This window comes from Littorina saxatilis, linkage group LG5, assembly GCF_037325665.1.
Source record: "Littorina saxatilis isolate snail1 linkage group LG5, US_GU_Lsax_2.0, whole genome shotgun sequence".
Classification (NCBI taxonomy): domain Eukaryota; kingdom Metazoa; phylum Mollusca; class Gastropoda; order Littorinimorpha; family Littorinidae; genus Littorina; species Littorina saxatilis.
The window spans coordinates 25,459,172-25,476,233 of NC_090249.1; the positions used below are offsets into that span (position 1 = coordinate 25,459,172).

The following is a 17,062-nucleotide window of genomic DNA, read 5'->3' on the forward strand; positions in this document are numbered from 1 at the left end:
TGCTAGTGCTGTCGGAGGACATAAAACGTGAAAAGACAAGTACCACCTTCTCACTTACGAGTAGAATCGCTACAGTTCAATACAAAAATATAGGGTAATGGCTTCCATAGGTACGCCAGAACTTAATTCTCTGCCTTGAACAAGATTATAAGTTGACAGCAGGAGCAGACATTTGACAGACAAAAGAAACAGCTTTTTGTTGCATTCTAGTAAATAGTCATGCAAGCTCTTCTGTCTCTAAAGAGCAAAATTAATCCTAACCGGAAGTGTCTATTGGTGTGCTTCTTGGAGGCAACGTTGTCTCTTCAACAATCCTCAAATTCCCATCTTTATGTAGTTTGAGTGCTTAAGATAACAAAAACAAGATGGTACGTCTAACAGCCGACCTAATCGAACAGAGTGCTCAGTACACAAATGCAGTGAGGGACAGAGAATTGGACTTACGAGGTGAGACTGTTGTGTTTAGCCGAAGTTTACTTCACTTTTTGTGTTTTCCGCTACCTTTTTCGACAAACTTTCAATTTCATAAGTCGTTCAAAATTATAGCTTTTTGTAAGCATTTATATGTACGTTGTCGCGGTGAAATGTATTTAATTTACCTATTGTAATCACTTTTCCGACCCTTGTTCTCTTCATTTGTGAATACATCTGTAGCCTACTTGATCAATGATTCCTGCATGGTCAGGAAGGAACTTTGGAAGTCAGTGATTTTCATATTTTTAATCAAAATAGCGTCTTTAAATTGATTTGTTAACAAGCAAACTTCTTCTTCTTCTTCTTCGTTCATGGGCTTAGACTCCCACGTTCACTCATGTTTTTAGCACGAGTGGATTTGTACGTGTATGACCGTTTTTACCCCGCCATTCAGGCAGCCATACGCCGATTTCGGGGGATACAAGCGAACTATATCGTATGTCCTTGGTTGAATGTTTCAGGGTACAGAATTCCTGTCATAGAAAACCTGGGAGCAACACTTGTAAGTATCATTAGTATGATTGTATTGTTATTTCCCAGAAGTCAATGTACATCATGGCATTCCTGATGAATGAAGATGTGTTTGTTGACTTTGAATATCAACTGTAGAAACATGTTATTCAACTGTTATGTGTGTCAAGTTATATATTTGCTGCTGGAAGTAATGTCCAAGTATGCTTTTCTGTTCTTTGTTTATTTTTAAAACAAAATCTCTGAGTGTATCCCATTAGCTCTCTTTTTTACTTGATTGCACAGTAATCTTACAGTGAAACAGCTTTAGTTGGTCTTTTCTTTTTCAGGATCAGTTTGACACAATAGACTTTTCTGACAACGACATACGCAAGCTGGATGGGTTTCCTTTGCTGAAACGATTGAAGTCGCTACTCCTCAACAATAACAGAATTGTGTATGTATCAATACTATCATTCATTCATTGTATGAACTGTTTAACGTAATTTACAATGGTGGCTGTAGGATTAAGCCCCTTAGATTAGGCTATACCAGCAGTAAGAAAAGCTGTTGCTGGTCATTTGATTAGTGTAACCTTGACTATACAGTAAAACCTGCATCTAGCGGACCCTTATTTCGGCGGACACCTTTGCATAACGGACAATTCAAGTGAGGACGGATGTATTTTACTCTCAAAAACACCTTAAAAGAGCGAACACCTCAAAGGCGCGGACGCGGACACCCTTTTTTGGTCCCGATTGGGTTCGTTACTTGTCAACAACGGACAAACCCTTGAAGCAGACAGCTAAGTCAGCTTTTAGCAGACGCTGGTCCGCCATCTTGGTTCTGCAAATACAATCTCGCCGGCGATGTGAACGCGCGAGAAGCTTATTTTGTAAGCCAATGACAGCACTTGAAAGAAGTTGATTTTTGTATGGTGCACGCTCATTGGTCGATGCCGTGAACTCACAAACATTTCGGGTTTCTACTTTCTGTACTGTGATGCATCTTCGTCTCATCATGCCAAAACGAAAATTTTTGACTTCAGAAGAGAGAGTCGATGTCATAAAGACCGTTCGAAAAGTTGCTGATGAGCTGAATTGCGGAAAAACTCAAATTTTCAACATGAAAGCTGATCGAACACAAATTCTCAGTCAGTGGGACTCCGGTGCCAGATCGACTGCAAAATGTGTTAAGAGAAGAAAAACAACCTATGATGAGTTGAACGAAGAACTCTTCGAGTGGTTTTCAACAGCTCGATCAAAGAATCTTCCAGTGAATGGCCCATTGCTTCAGATAAGAAACCGATTGCACCTCTCTCTCTCTCTCTCTCTCTCTCTCTCTCTCTCTCTCTCTCTCTCTCTCTCGCTCTCTCTCTCTCGCTCTCTCTCTCTCTCCTTTTCTTTGAAAAAAAACCAAAACTTGCGGGCTTCAAAACTTTGAGTTTTAATAATCACTGTGGCAAAAAAGAATCAGTGACTGTTGGGTTTTTTTTCCCCAAAAAATGTTGGCACATTCATATTCATAAGAAAGGACACCTTGCTACAAAGGACAGTGGCAAGACTCCCCAAGAGCGTCCTTTGCTCGCAGGTTTTACTGTAGTGCACCTCATTATCTGTTACTAATGTTAGTGTTTAACCTGTGTGTTCAGACAAGCCTGGACAAGCTTGTCTGGGCTGTCTTTTCAGAACACACAGTATGTAAAGTTGTAATTTAGTCATTTCATTTCAAGTCAATCAATCAATCAATATGAGGCTTATATCGCGCGTATTCCGTGGGTACAGTTCTAAGCGCAGGGATTTTTTTAATTTTTTTAATTTTTTTTTATGCAATTTATATCAAGTGCCCTGTTATGCACAGGAAGTGGTTTGTGTGTGCATCTATCTATATATATACGACTTGTGTGTGTGTGTGTCCGCGATGCACGCCCAAGGTTCTCGATGGATCTGTTTCAAATTTGGTGGCCAGATTCAGCTACACCCCGGACACAACCTGCTCGATGAGATATTTCAACACGTGCTCTCAGCGCGCGGCGCTGAACCGATTTTGGTTTTTCTCTGGATCCATTCCCAGTAACTCTTCCTTATCTTCTCCAGTGTTTTCAGCGTTTATCTCCCTTCCTTCGTGTGGCGTCAATCCATATTCCCGTTTCTATTTTTAGAAGGTCACTGTTGACAACGCTCAATCCATATTCCCGTTATACTATTTTTAGAAGGTCACTGTCCCGGCGAAGCCGGGTATTACTCTTCTCCAGTGTTTTGCACGTTTATCTCCCTTCCTTCGTGCGGTGCGCCGGCAAACCCAGCGTACACCCGGCAAAGCCGGGTCCCCGGCACAGCCGGGTATTCGGCTCGACTACTTTCCGGCGAAGCCGTACCCGGCGAAGCGGGTATTCATCTAGTATATATATATATATTTCTTAATCTTTCTCTTAGAATTAGATCTTGTTTTAGTATGGCAGACATTTGCTATTGTGTTTTTCTCTCAACTGAAATGTGTATCAGTGTGTGTGTGTATGTATGTGAATATATATCAGTCTGTCTTATTATGACTCATTGACTGAGCATGATCTTGTATTTTATTATTTTGTTAAATTAGTTTCAAATCAGTATAGTGAGTTATTTTACAAATCTTTGGAACTCTTTGACTTTGAGTCTTTCTCTCTCTTTTGCACAGCCGTATAGCAGACAATCTGGGAGAGGTGATTCCCAACATCAACACGCTAGTGCTGACCAATAACAACATCCATGAGCTGGGCGACCTTGATCCTCTGGCGTCCTTCACCAAACTTGAACACCTCAGGTAATTAAAAAATAGCAAACGTGCGTCCTTAACTTTTGGGGAGCAAATAGCATAAAACAACTTGCCGCTGAAAATCTAGGCAACTTGTTTTTAACAACCATGGGGGAAAGTGAATGCAGTGTTAACCTTTTGTTGCTTGATCCCAAATGGTATCGGTATGGTAAAGTTGTTTGAAAATATATTCGTATTCTTGTCTGAAGTGGCTATTCGTCATATTTTGCTGTGTCTTTAGTCTTTTGTGGAAGATAGAATTAGATTATAAATTAGTGTTAAATCTGTTATAAATTTCTATTTGCAGTTTAATGCGGAATCCGGTGAATGCAAAAAAACACTACAGATACTATGTCATCTTCAGGATACCTACTCTCCGTGTCCTGGATTTTCAGAGAATTCGTCAGAAGGTATACATTTTCTGTCATAGAACTGTACCCGTGCATTTTCAGAAAAACAATGAATAGTGAAAACCAAGGAGAGTGTTTAATATGCAGGGACGGGGCGGCGTGAGAGTACACCGGAACAAGGAACAGGTGTAAGGAACAAAAACAAACACAAAAACAAAATTCTTGACTTGTAGAGTTATTTCTCTTTACCTAGGCAAAACGTCTTTCCGTCAAATAATTTCAAAATTTACTGAACCATATATTGGACCTATAGGTCACATGATTCGGTAGTGCCTCAATGAGCTTAGCGTCAGAGTAAAGAACTGTTGGGTTGAGAAGTTTTGAATGCACTTGCGACCTGATGGTTAACCGCCAGTTTCTGTGGCTTTTTAACTGCAGCTTGCATGCTTAAGATAAGTGGTTTTACATTGCACCTGCTTTGTCTTATCTTATGCATGTTGTGCCATATTTCAGGAACGAGAGCAAGCAGCCCGGCTTTTCAAGGGCAAGAAGGGTCAACAGCTTGTGGCAGAGGTGGGCAAAAAGAGCAAAACCTTTGTGCCAGGCGAGGCCTTGCCTGAAAAACAGGCTGCCCCAACTGGACCCTCCAAGGAGGACATCGATGCTATCAAGGTGAGCTTGTGTTTCATTTCAGGGCTGTGTGTTACTTCTGTCATGTGCAGTTAGACTGACATTGATACCATGTTCGAAGCACTTTACCAAAGAACCAGTATTTGAAACATTGCTTGCTATCTCAATCTTTAAATTTTTGTTAGATAGATGTCACTGTGTTTGTTTTTTTGGTTTTTTTGGGAATGTTGTGTACATTTGCATTTGATTTTTGAAATGATGGCATAGTTATAATGGTGATAGAAAAAGAGGAGAATTTTTTTTTTTATATAGACGTGAAGGCTTGTTTTGGTTATTTTTTCCATATTTGTTTGTATATATATATATATATATATATATATATCGTATGCCTTGTGATACAAAAACACTGTGAAACTCTACTTAGTTTACTTCCTTTAAAATGCTCACACCCCTCCCAAATAAAAACAAAAACAGGAGAATTTAGACAAACATCGGATGAGTTTCTTTCAAGTAAACTGCTATGAATCATGATTTAGTTTTTGTGCACACAGAAACATTCTTCACAACAACACGTGAGCTGTTGTGAAGTAAATTTCTATGACTTTATTTTATGTAATTTGTTTCTTCTTCACAGGAAGCTATTGCTCGTGCCACAACACTGGAAGAGGTGGAGAGGTTGAACCAGCTGTTACGCTCAGGGCAGATTCCATCCAGTTCCAACAAACCCTCACAGCCAGCACAACCAAAAGGTATGGAACAGTCTTCTCTTCTTCTTTGTTCATGGGCTGAAACCCATGTTCACTCATGGTTTTGCACGAGTGGGTATTTACATGTATGACTGTTTTTAACCCGCCATTTAGGCAGCCATACACCGCTTTCAATGGGAAGCATGCTGGGTATTTTCGTGTTTCTATAACCCACCAAACTCTGACAAGTGACATGGATTACAGGATCTTTTCTGTGCGCACTTGGTCTTGTGCTTGCATGTACACACGAAGGGAGATAAGGCACTAGCAGGTCTGCACATAAGTTGACCTGGGAGATCGGAAAAATCTCAAACCTTAACCCACCAGGCGGTAGCGGCTGGGATTTGAACTCACGACCTTCCGATTAGGAGGCCGATGTCTTATCCACTAGGCCACTGCACCCGTCTGTATGGAACGGTCAAACCCTCAAGATCATAAATATTTAAAATTACTGAAAGCAAAGCAAAGCTTATCATTGTTAGATGTAGGGGGTTACAGTAACCGAACACATCTTAGCAGACCCTATAGCTTTTTTCAACCTGTCAAAATTGAAAAGCAAGCACAATGTACAATAGAAGAACAACTTCAAGGGACATTACTTGCATGATCTGAGGTCACTTCAGTTTTCAACAGATTTGGCCTACCTGTCAACCCTTTTTGGTGGCCATGTGACCTTATCCACAACAAATCCGTTGTTGTTTGTTTTGTTTTTTTGTCTAACTGATAATTATTATTTGAGTTTTTCTTCGGATGATAATTTTATAATTTTATTTCATTATTAAATTTACCTTTCAGGCAGTGTTGATTTTGTTTGTGCCTTTGAACTCAACATTGAAAAGTAAAGATGTCTATGAAAGTCTTCAAGTTCAACTTTACTTGTAGTTTGATTTGTCTATTTGTCAGGGTATAGTTTACCTGATCTCCAGAACTATCATCGGTTCAGAAGGTTTTCTGTTGTGTTTAAATTTGCATTGTTGTTTTGTTTTGTTTTTTCAATATCCTTTGACAGGAAAAGACAAATTGGTTCTATGTACTTTTTTTGTATTCTGTTCTATTATGTTTCATTTTGTTATTAAGCGTTGTTGACTATGAATGTAGATGTAAATGCTTGTATAACTGTGTTTTAATTTTAAATGTGTCAAGCGCAAAGAGCATAATAATATTGTACAGTTATGATGTTGCGCTATATAAATGCTCATTTATTATTGACTCACATGCGAAGCAAAAGTGAGTCTATGTACTCACCCGAGTCGTCCGTCCGTCCGTCCGTCCGGACGTCCGTCCGGAAAACTTTAACGTTGGATATTTCTTGGACACTATTCAGTCTATCAGTACCAAATTTGGCAAGATGGTGTATGATGACAAGGCCCCAAAAAACATACATAGCATCTTGACCTTGCTTCAAGGTCAAGGTCGCAGGGGCCATAAATGTTGCCTAAAAAACAGCTATTTTTCACATTTTTCCCATTTTCTCTGAAGTTTTTGAGATTCAATACCTCACATATATATGATATATAGGGCAAAGTAAGCCCCATCTTTTGATACCAGTTTGGTTTACCTTGCTTCAAGGTCAAGGTCACAGGAGCTCTTCAAAGTTGGATTGTATACATATTTTGAAGTGACCTTGACCCTGAACTATGGAAGATAACTGTTTCAAACTTAAAAATTATGTGGGGCACATGTTATGCTTTCATCATGAGACACATTTGGTCACATATGATCAAGGTCAAGGTCACTTTGACCCTTATGAAATGTGACCAAAATAAGGTAGTGAACCACTAAAAGTGACCATATCTCATGGTAGAAAGAGCCAATGAGCACCATTGTACTTCCTATGTCTTGAATTAACAGCTTTGTGTTGCATGACCTTGGATGACCTTGACCTTGGGTCAAGGTCACATGTATTTTGGTAGGAAAATGTGTAAAGCAGTTCTTAGTGTATGATGTCATTGCTGTAAAGGTCAAGGTCAAGCATGTGAGTCGTATGGGCTTTGCCCTTCTTGTTATTATTATTTTTTTTTTTTTTCTGTTTTGCCTCCTTTTCCCAACCAGTAAAGTAGGATTGGCGTGTTCAGAAGTTGTTTTTGAGTCACTTGAGAAAAAGTGACTCTATGTAATCGGTCAGTGTTAGTCTGTCCGGCCGGCCGTCCAGCCGGCCGTCCGTAGACACCACCTTAACGTTGGACTTTTCTCGGAAACTATCAAAGCGATCGGGCTCATATTTTGTTTAGTCGTGACCTCCAATGACCTCTACACTTTAACGATGGTTTCGTTGACCTTTGACCTTTTTCAAGGTCACAGGTCAGCGTCAAAGGAAAAATTAGACATTTTATATCTTTGACAAAGTTCATCGGATGTGATTGAAACTTTGTAGGATTATTCTTTACATCAAAGTACTTACATCTGTAGCCTTTTACGAACGTTATCAGAAAAACAAGGGAGATAACTAGCCTTTTCTGTTCGGCAACACACAACTTAACGTTGGGCTTTTCTCGGAAACTATAAAAGTGACCGGGCTCAAATTTTATGTGAACGTGACTCATTGTGTTGTGAATAGCAATTTCTTCCTGTCCATCTGATGCCTCATATAATATTCAGAACTGCGAAAGTGACTCGATCGAGCGTTTGCTCTTCTTGTTCAGAATATGTTTGTACTTTTGCTTAGAGAGTAGTCCGAGTCAGACTTATTGCCCAGATGTGATCAGATGGTTTACACTCATAAAGGAAGGTAGTTGGAAAACTAGCAGTGGCATGCACCTGGTCGGTTAGTATTACCAGGTGTTATCTGAATTTCATTGACAAATGTGGCGTTGAGGCATCGTGTAAAGATATAGAATTATAAGTCAATTTGTATTGGATTTTTACTCATTCCATTGAAGTTAGGGGAATCAGGAAACAAGCCCAGGGTGGCAAATTAATTTCCAACAAATGTTAGTGACACATAGCTTCCTATAATAGAGCTCCATTTTTCATCACACCATCATACATGATCATGAACTGTTTACATCAAATGGTTTAAACAATTTATTCAGCAAATTACAAATAACAATCAAATCAAATCATTGCAATCAGATAAAAGATAAAGAACCTACAGTTTTGATCATCAGGCAAACATTTTAGTAGTTACCTATTTTAGTGCCAGAGATTTTACACTTTTATGATAAGCATATGTTTAAGAAAAAAATCACAGTTTCAATGATAAGAAATAGGGATGGGAATAAACGGTGAACAATCACCTAGATTTTGTATTTTCAGAATAAGCATAGGTTTAAAAAAAAAAAGTTAAACAATAAGAACTAGCGATAGTAACTAATGGTGAATGTTCATTACATGCAATGTGTTCCAGATTCTGAACCGGAGGTTGAAGTCGAAGAGGAAGACGAGGAGGAGGAGGAAGAGGTTGAACAGAAAATTCAACCACAGCAGCAACAACAGATGGAGGAAGAGAGAGAGGGAGAAGAAGAAGGAACAGAAATGCAGCAAGAAAACGAAAATGAAGAATCTGCAGAAGAAAATGGCAATGATGATGATGACGACGATGATGATGACGATGATGATGACCACAAAGGGGGCGACTTCAAATTGGGTAACGAGGATGATACTGATGATGATGCAGACATGGAAACATAATCTCATCACTCACTATCAGGGTCCGGGGAGGAAAGTCATGTCATTATCTTCATGGGACAGATGTCTAATTATTGTTTTTCATTTTCTGAATGTGTTCATTAGTTCACCATTTTTCATGTCTTTGTTTTCAGCTTCATTTGAAGATCACTCAAGTAAAAAAAGAAGTTAAAATGTTTCTGTTATTGTTGCTTTAGTGTAACTGTTCAATTGACTGTGTATATAGGTGTATGCATTTGTGTGTGTGCATAGTCTGGTATGGTTGTGTGTGCTTGATTGCAGTTTGGCAAAGCGCGGAAGAGTTCTAGTCTTTTTGGGTTCACTTTTTGGCTCACGCAAGTGTAGCCTATGCGATGATAAACTTTGTCTGTCTGTGCGTGCGTGTGTGTGTGTGTGTGTGTGTGATAGAAACTTTAACATTTCCGAGTCTATGGATAAAGCTCGCATAAGAAGATTACGTCTCGGTCAAAAGTGTTTGACGTGTGTGATAGAAGACGTCACATTATGACGTAAGAGGGTTAGACGTCACGCAAAGGAATTACTGAAAGTCTCGGTCATTGTTCAGGCATGGGAATTGTCCGCCAAACGGCGGATTTCCGCCGAATTTTTTTTTGTTCCGCCGAAAATGCAAAAGTGTCCGCCGAAAAAATAAAGGGGGGAGGCACACAAAAAAGGCACCGGTTACTTTGGCCTTTGCGCAAAAGCCCGCGAAAACTTTCCGTACTTTGTTCACGCACTGCTACCGCCCGCCTCAGTTATTGAACTTTTATGTTTGAAAGTAAACCAGATTGCACAGATTGTGTTACAAGTTACATTTTCCTGTTTGTCTCAACAGATCAATTTTTTTTTTACAAATTTAAACCATATAATACATGTATATATTTTTGTTCTTCAAAAAAGCAAAAATTGGTACATTTTTGTACTAAAAACTCTGATTCTAAAAACAGAATTTGATGGCAAACTTGGAGCTCAGATGACACCAGATTGCACCATCTGGGTTCTTTGGAGAAAAATTTGTCCGGGGGAGCATGCCCCCGGACCCCCCTAGTAAGGCTAGGCGCTTCGCACCGTCGACTTGACGCTTCACGTCTTCAGTTATACATTTTCAGCCTTTTTGACTCACATGCGAAGCAAAAGTGAGTCTATGTACTCACCCGAGTCGTCCGTCCGTCCGTCCGGACGTCCGGACGTCCGTCCGGAAAACTTTAACGTTGGATATTTCTTGGACACTATTCAGTCTATCAGTACCAAATTTGGCAAGATGGTGTATGATGACAAGGCCCCAAAAAACATACATAGCATCTTGACCTTGCTTCAAGGTCAAGGTCGCAGGGGCCATAAATGTTGCCTAAAAAACAGCTATTTTTCACATTTTTCCCATTTTCTCTGAAGTTTTTGAGATTCAATACCTCACCTATATATGATATATAGGGCAAAGTAAGCCCCATCTTTTGATACCAGTTTGGTTTACCTTGCTTCAAGGTCAAGGTCACAGGAGCTCTTCAAAGTTGGATTGTATACATATTTTGAAGTGACCTTGACCCTGAACTATGGAAGATAACTGTTTCAAACTTAAAAATTATGTGGGGCACATGTTATGCTTTCATCATGAGACACATTCGGTCACATATGATCAAGGTCAAGGTCACTTTGACCCTTATGAAATGTGACCAAAATAAGGTAGTGAACCACTAAAAGTGACCATATCTCATGGTAGAAAGAGCCAATAAGCACCATTGTACTTCCTATGTCTTGAATTAACAGCTTTGTGTTGCATGACCTTGGATGACCTTGACCTTGGGTCAAGGTCACATGTATTTTGGTAGGAAAAATGTGTAAAGCATGTGAGTCGTATGGGCTTTGCCCTTTTTGTTTACAATTTTCAATTCCCATGCCTGATTGTTATTGTGAGCGGGCCGAGACTAGTTGGCAGATCCAGGGTCTCGCTTTCTTGCACAGTTTCACATATAGATGCTTACTGTGTGTGTATGTGTGACGGAGTGATTGAGTTTGTGTTACTGTTTGTCGATTTCTTACGTGAGCCTTGAAGGCTTCGCCTCTTGTTTTTTAAAGGTATTTAGTATACACTGACACAAACATCCAAACCTCACATTACTGACAAACCATTTATTTAAAAGCCAAAGTCCTGAACACATTTTACAATCAATCTAGCTGATATCTAGTAATCTCATAAACATTTCACTTTGAATAAGAAAAAGGGCAAAAAGTGATATATAGCACAAACAATGTAACGACACAGCGGGAATAAAATTTGACACAAGTAATTAAACAAACTCAAACGTTAAAAAGCAGAATAAATTAATCTTGTACACACATACACAACATTACACACATCACATCTGAGGTGTAACAATTGCAGATTATAACCATAAAATTGAAGTCACTTTAAGGACAAATGAAATGTTAATGGTGTTTTTTGGACCAACAATTTGAGAACACCAAACAACTATGACACACCTAACAACAACAAAATATGTGTATCCTTGAGTTCTATGTACTGTTAAGTACCTTGTAAGTGCCAAAAAGAGGGAGGGGTGTTCATTAGATACTTCACCCTGTACAGGAGCAGTGCTTTATCAGAATGACCCAATTTGATCAGTTGCTATTATACCACGCTTATGCAACACCAACCTAGGATGAACAAGACAAGAAATTGTCTGGGTTTATCATATTTAAACAAATGTTCATGACTCAATAAAAACTGAAAAGAAGTATTCAAGATCTGCTGTTCAGAACCTACATCAGTTCAAGTGAATGAGGAAAAATCACAGAGAAGTAGGAAATAAAATGTAATTAGTCTATGAAAAAATGTTGTCGGTTCATTTGAATTAGATCTGAGGCTGCCAGCGACAGTTAGGGACGGCAACAGCTCAACCCAGCAATCTCGAACGCCATCTCGAAGGCCGTGAAAAGTAAATATTCGCCTTAATGGCTTGAGATTTACTGGCCGATGTGAATGCGTGATACACTACTCAAAAGAATTCAAGGGCCAGTGTTATTTTTGACATGGTTTGAACAAAAAGTGCAGACTGAAAAAAAAAATGTTTTTGCCAAATAAGCAACAAACAGTGTTACGCAATGTTCAAGACAACGTGTTTTTGAAAAGGGTTCAGATGAGCGTTTATCAAAGTGCTACACGGGGCCACAGAAGAAACGCAAAATTGACGTGAAAATGCTAACTTTCCAAACGCGTCTAGCTGACGCAGCACACCTGCGCAGACTAAAAACTGCAATGCACGTGCAAGCCGTAGCTTTTGTGAGCAGACGTCAACCAGTTTTGCAGACCAACGGGTATTTAAGGCCACGTTTCTTGAGCATTTTTAACCATGCCCCCAAGACGCCGACTGAGTGATGCTGACAGAGGGATGGCCGTGGCCTGGCTCCAGGAAGGCGTAGCAGTGCGGGAAGTTGGCAGGCGACTGCAAGTGACACATTCTGTCATACAGAGGCTGAGAGACCGCTTCAACAACACCGGAAGTGTGCAAGAACCAAGGAGGGCTGGGCGCCCACGAATGACGACCAGGAGAGAAGACCGCTACGTCATCGTGTCAGCCCTGCGTAACAGAACCGCCACTGCAAACACGCTCAGGGGGCAACTGCGAATAGCCACCAACATCCTGGTCAGTGACCAAACTGTTCGCAACCGTCTGCACGAGGTGAACATGGGATCAAGGCGGCGAGCGGTACGACCTCCACTCACTAGGGCTCATCGTGCAGCCCGTCTGGCCTGGACCCGGCGTCATCTGGCCTGGACAAGGCAGCAGTGGTCCAGGGTGCTCTTCTCCGACGAGTCTCGCTACACGCTGTCCTTCAACGACGGCCGAATTCGCGTCTGGAGACGTCCTAGAGAGCGCTTCAGCAACGCTACCGTTCTGGGGCACGACAGACATGGTGGCGGCTCCCTGATGGTGTGGGGTGGATTCAGTCTTCACCACAGGACACCCCTACACCGTGTCCAAGCCAACCTGACTGGCATCGCGTACAGGGATGACATTCTGCGTCCCATAGCCATACCAGTCCTTCAGGCCATCGGACCAGGTGCCACACTGCAAGACGACAACGCGCCTGTGCATAGAGCTCGGGTCGTCAATAACTTTCTGCAGCAGCAGCAAGTTATCAGGATGGACTGGCCCTCCCGTTCGCCCAATCTGAACCCAATCGAGCACCTTTGGGATGTCCTGGGGCGACTGATTCGAGCGAATCATCCTCCTCCACCAAACCTCAACGTCCTGTTCCACACTCTGCAGCAGGAGTGGCAGGCGATCCCTCAGAACACTCTTCAGACATTGGTCAGGTCCATGCGTCAGCGTTGCCTGGACTGCATCAATGCCAATGGAGGTCACACTCGTTATTGACTCTTGTGATTCCAATTGCTCTCTGTTCTGAATTTTAAAAATGGGGGTATGTCCATTCAAATGAAGTTTTCTCGATGAATAATTCGTGTTTGTTAATGAAATTGTAACCGATCGAACAACAAGTGAATAAATTAAACTTCTGATATATGTTATCTGTTGTTTGTCTTAATGGCTTTGAATGGTGAATGACCAACTGAGTGGCCCTTGAATTCTTTTGAGTAGTGTATATTGTGTAAAAAATTCCATCTAACACGGCAGAAATTAATATGTAAAGCGCTTAGAGAACGTCAAGCGCTATATAAATCTCCCATATAAATAAATCAATAAATCATTGAAGTGCTTGAATAGTACTCTCAGGTCGATGGCTCACGCTAGTGCGAAGTTGCCACCAATGACAAAAACAAGACAAGATCAAAGACCGGCTCATTTAAGGCATTCTTTGATGTTGAGCTTTGCAATGTAGTCTTTGAAGATAAAAAGCTATGCTAAAGGGTTGAGGATTCGTTGTACATGTATGTATCAAGTAGAGGAGTGCCTTTCTGGTCATCCGTCTGTTTCTTCTTCCACTCCCATTTACCCTGACTCCAATGATCCAAAGTAAGTGATGGGGCAATTACCAGGTACTGCACCTTCTGTACAATTTTGATTCCAAAGTAGGGGGTAGGCGTTTACTAGATTCTGGGCGCTAACAAGGTACTTCACAGTAAATGCAATTGCAACATGACACATCTGACTTTTTTTTTCTACTGACAAAAGACTAGAATTCAACACCAAAGTAAGCTACAAATGAGAAACACGTTTGTTATTAAAATGAAAACAAAAGTAAAACATTCTTTCACAAAAATATTGAATTGGTGTGAAGGAAGATGTCAAATACAACATGCCCTCTCTGAGCCAATATACAATGATTATTAGTTCATGTCAAATGTCCACAAATTATGTAACATCTTTTCATGTCACAGGTAAAACTGAAGACTAAATAAATCTGTATGTCATTAATCTGACAAGAACAACAAAAAATGGACCAGTTCATCACACAACCTTCAAAAACAGATTAAGAAATTCCCCTAATATAGTACAGTTGTACCTGCGATGTGGGGCCCCTCTGATGAGAGGACACCTCCCTTAAAAGGACACATTCTGGGGTCCCTTTGTCTATTATCTCTACCCAAATATACCTGTCGTGACAGGCCACCTGCAATGTAGGGACACGTTTAGCTGGTACCAAGGGTGTCCTTTCATCGCAGGTACCACTGTAGTAACATAAACAAAGTGAGTGTGTTTCATCTAAAAAAAAAACAAGTCGCGTAAGGCGAAAATACAATATTTAGTCAAGTAGCTGTCGAACTCACAGAATGAAACTGAACGCAACGCAACGCAGCAAGACCGTATACTCGTAGCATCGTCACTCCACAGCCCGTGGCAAAGGCAGTGCCCGTGGAATTGACAAGAAGAGCGGGGTATTCGTTGCGCTGAGAAGGATAGCACGCTTTTCTGTACCTCTCTTCGTTTTAACTTTCTGAGCGTGTTTTTAATCCAAACATATCATATCTATATATTTTTGGAATCAGGAACCGACAAGGATAAAGATGAAAGTGTTTTTAAATTGATTTGGAAAAAAAAACTTTGATAATAATTTTTATATATTTAATTTTCAGAGCTTGTTTTTAATCCGAATATAACATATTTATATGTTTTTGGAATCAGCAAATGATGGAGAATAAGATAAACGTAAATTTGGATCGTTTTATAAATTTTTATTTTTTTTTACAATTTTCAGATTTTTAATGACCAAAGTCATTAATTAATTTTTAAGCCACCAAGCTGAAATGCAATACCGAACCCCGGGCTTTGTCGAAGAGTACTTGACCAAAATTTCAACCAATTTGGTTGAAAAATGAGGGCGTGACAGTGCCGCCTCAACTTTCACGAAAAGCCGGATATGACGTCATCAAAGACATTTATCAAAAAAAAGAAAAAAACGTTCGGGGATTTCATACCCAGGAACTCTCATGTCAAATTTCATAAAGATCGGTCCAGTAGTTTAGTCTGAATCGCTCTACACACACACACACACACACGCACACACGCACACACGCACATACAGCACGACCCTCGTTTCGATTCCCCCTCGATGTTAAAATATTTAGTCAAAACTTGACTAAATATATAAAAAAGAAGAAAACAATCTAATTTTTGTTTCTAATAAAAGTTCATTGCATTGTTAAACTTATATGCATGTGTCCAGATAAAAGGGTGATTTCACAAATGGTAAGAAAAGTTTCATGTCAATATAACACTTACCTCGACAGTACTATTCTTGCACATTATCTATTATAGGCCGAAAAAATTGGACAAAACGCTGAGTGGGTACAATTATCTCCCATAACCATGCGCCACCGTGGATCCCAAGCACTGTCCGAGTGCTTCCCCCTTACAGGATGTAGGTGGCGCGTCCTCTTTCTTTTTTCGCGCGTGTCAGACCGGCTGTGTTTCTGCTACGCTCCCGGATTATTTTGGACTAAGAGGCTTCTTTTCTGTGTGGACTATCACCTGTTGGATTATTGTGTGTTATTCCACTTCTGGCTTGAGGCTACGTTGTGTTTCCTTCAACTTGTGCCTCCGTTTTTGTGTGGCGGACTCGGCGTGCCTCCCGTCCTACTTCGTGGTGACCGGTCGTCTGCTTCTCGTTTCGCCGCATTCACTTGAGTATTGACCTAAATTTTCTTTGAATTTTGTTAATTCTCGGTCTTTAAGGGTACGTACAGGGCGAGGTAGGATGTCTCGTCCTGTTTTGGGCTCTGGTTCTACGGAACCAGAGTCTGCCGGGGGCAACCCTTCTCCGGGCGCCCAGCGTCATGTTTTACGCACGGAGAAGGGGATCTTTCGGCGCTCCGACTCTCCCTCCCCAAACGCTTGCGTTTGCGGCGAGGGAGGGCGGAGAAAGCCTGTTTGAGCAAGCTCAATGCGAGCTTGCTCAAACAGGCTGGGCTTGAGCCTGGGACTTCGGGCGGGGCTGCGCCGTCGAAGGTTCGGGGAAGGTCGAGGGGAAAGAAAAAGCTTCTTTCTCCTTCTCCTTCAGTGGAACAGGCTTCCCCCCCTTCGACGCCGTTGTCCGGCCCTCAGTCTCAGGCTTCAGCTCCTCCCGGTTTCAAGCCTGGGGGGAAGGTTTCCTTCTCCTCCCTGGCTCGAATCCGGGGGCAGGTCGATTCCCAACCCTCTTTGGGGGTTGGTGAATCCGATCTAGGGGCTACTGGAGAGACTCAGGTTTTGACAGCCAACGGCCATACCACGTTGAAAACACCGGTTCTCGTCCGACCACCGAAGTTAAGCAACGTCGGGCCCGGTTAGTACTTGGATGGGTGACCGCCTGGGAACACCGGGTGCAGTTGGCATTAAAATCTTCCTTTTCCGGTGCCTCTCCTGTGCCCTCCTCGGTTTCCACCGCTGTGGAAGCCAGGAGGGACACGGGTCCTCCTCTGAACTCCCTCGCTGGGTCGTCTGCTGCTGTTTCGACAGTAGTTTCGGCCTCCTGGGGGGGGAGATCGGAGGAGATGACAGGGTCTCTGAATTCCCTCCCCGCTGGGGTTGGGATGCGAATTGACCCCGTTCAGGG

General features: G+C 41.4%; 1 protein-coding gene and 1 non-coding gene across 2 annotated transcripts; both read left to right on the forward strand.

Annotated features, from left to right (window-relative positions):
* The first annotated feature begins 249 nt into the window (after positions 1-249).
* LOC138966669 (U2 small nuclear ribonucleoprotein A'-like) lies at positions 250-9,248 on the forward strand. The gene is made up of 8 exons (XM_070338969.1): positions 250-447; positions 936-976; positions 1,275-1,381; positions 3,601-3,726; positions 4,025-4,127; positions 4,581-4,739; positions 5,332-5,446; positions 8,790-9,248. The coding sequence occupies exons 1-8, from the start codon at positions 366-368 to the stop codon at positions 9,071-9,073; spliced, it is 1,017 nt and encodes a 338-aa protein (XP_070195070.1). The 5' UTR covers positions 250-365; the 3' UTR covers positions 9,074-9,248.
* Positions 9,249-16,722: 7,474 nt separating this feature from the next.
* On the forward strand, positions 16,723-16,841 carry LOC138967859 (5S ribosomal RNA). The gene has a single exon (XR_011456036.1). It is a non-coding gene; the product is annotated as a 5S ribosomal RNA (ribosomal RNA).
* The last annotated feature ends 221 nt before the right edge of the window (positions 16,842-17,062 follow it).

What these genes read in the sequence shown, in the direction of transcription:
- LOC138966669 (XM_070338969.1), top strand. Translation starts at nt 366, where the DNA reads ATGGTACGTCTAACAGCCGACCTAATCGAACAGAGTGCTCAGTACACA. An exon ending in ACCAAACTTGAACACCTCAG is followed by an intron (nt 3,727 to 4,024) that starts GTAATTAAAAAA and finishes TTCTATTTGCAG; the next exon opens with TTTAATGCGGAATCCGGTGA. An exon ending in ACAGCCAGCACAACCAAAAG is followed by an intron (nt 5,447 to 8,789) that starts GTATGGAACAGT and finishes AATGTGTTCCAG; the next exon opens with ATTCTGAACCGGAGGTTGAA.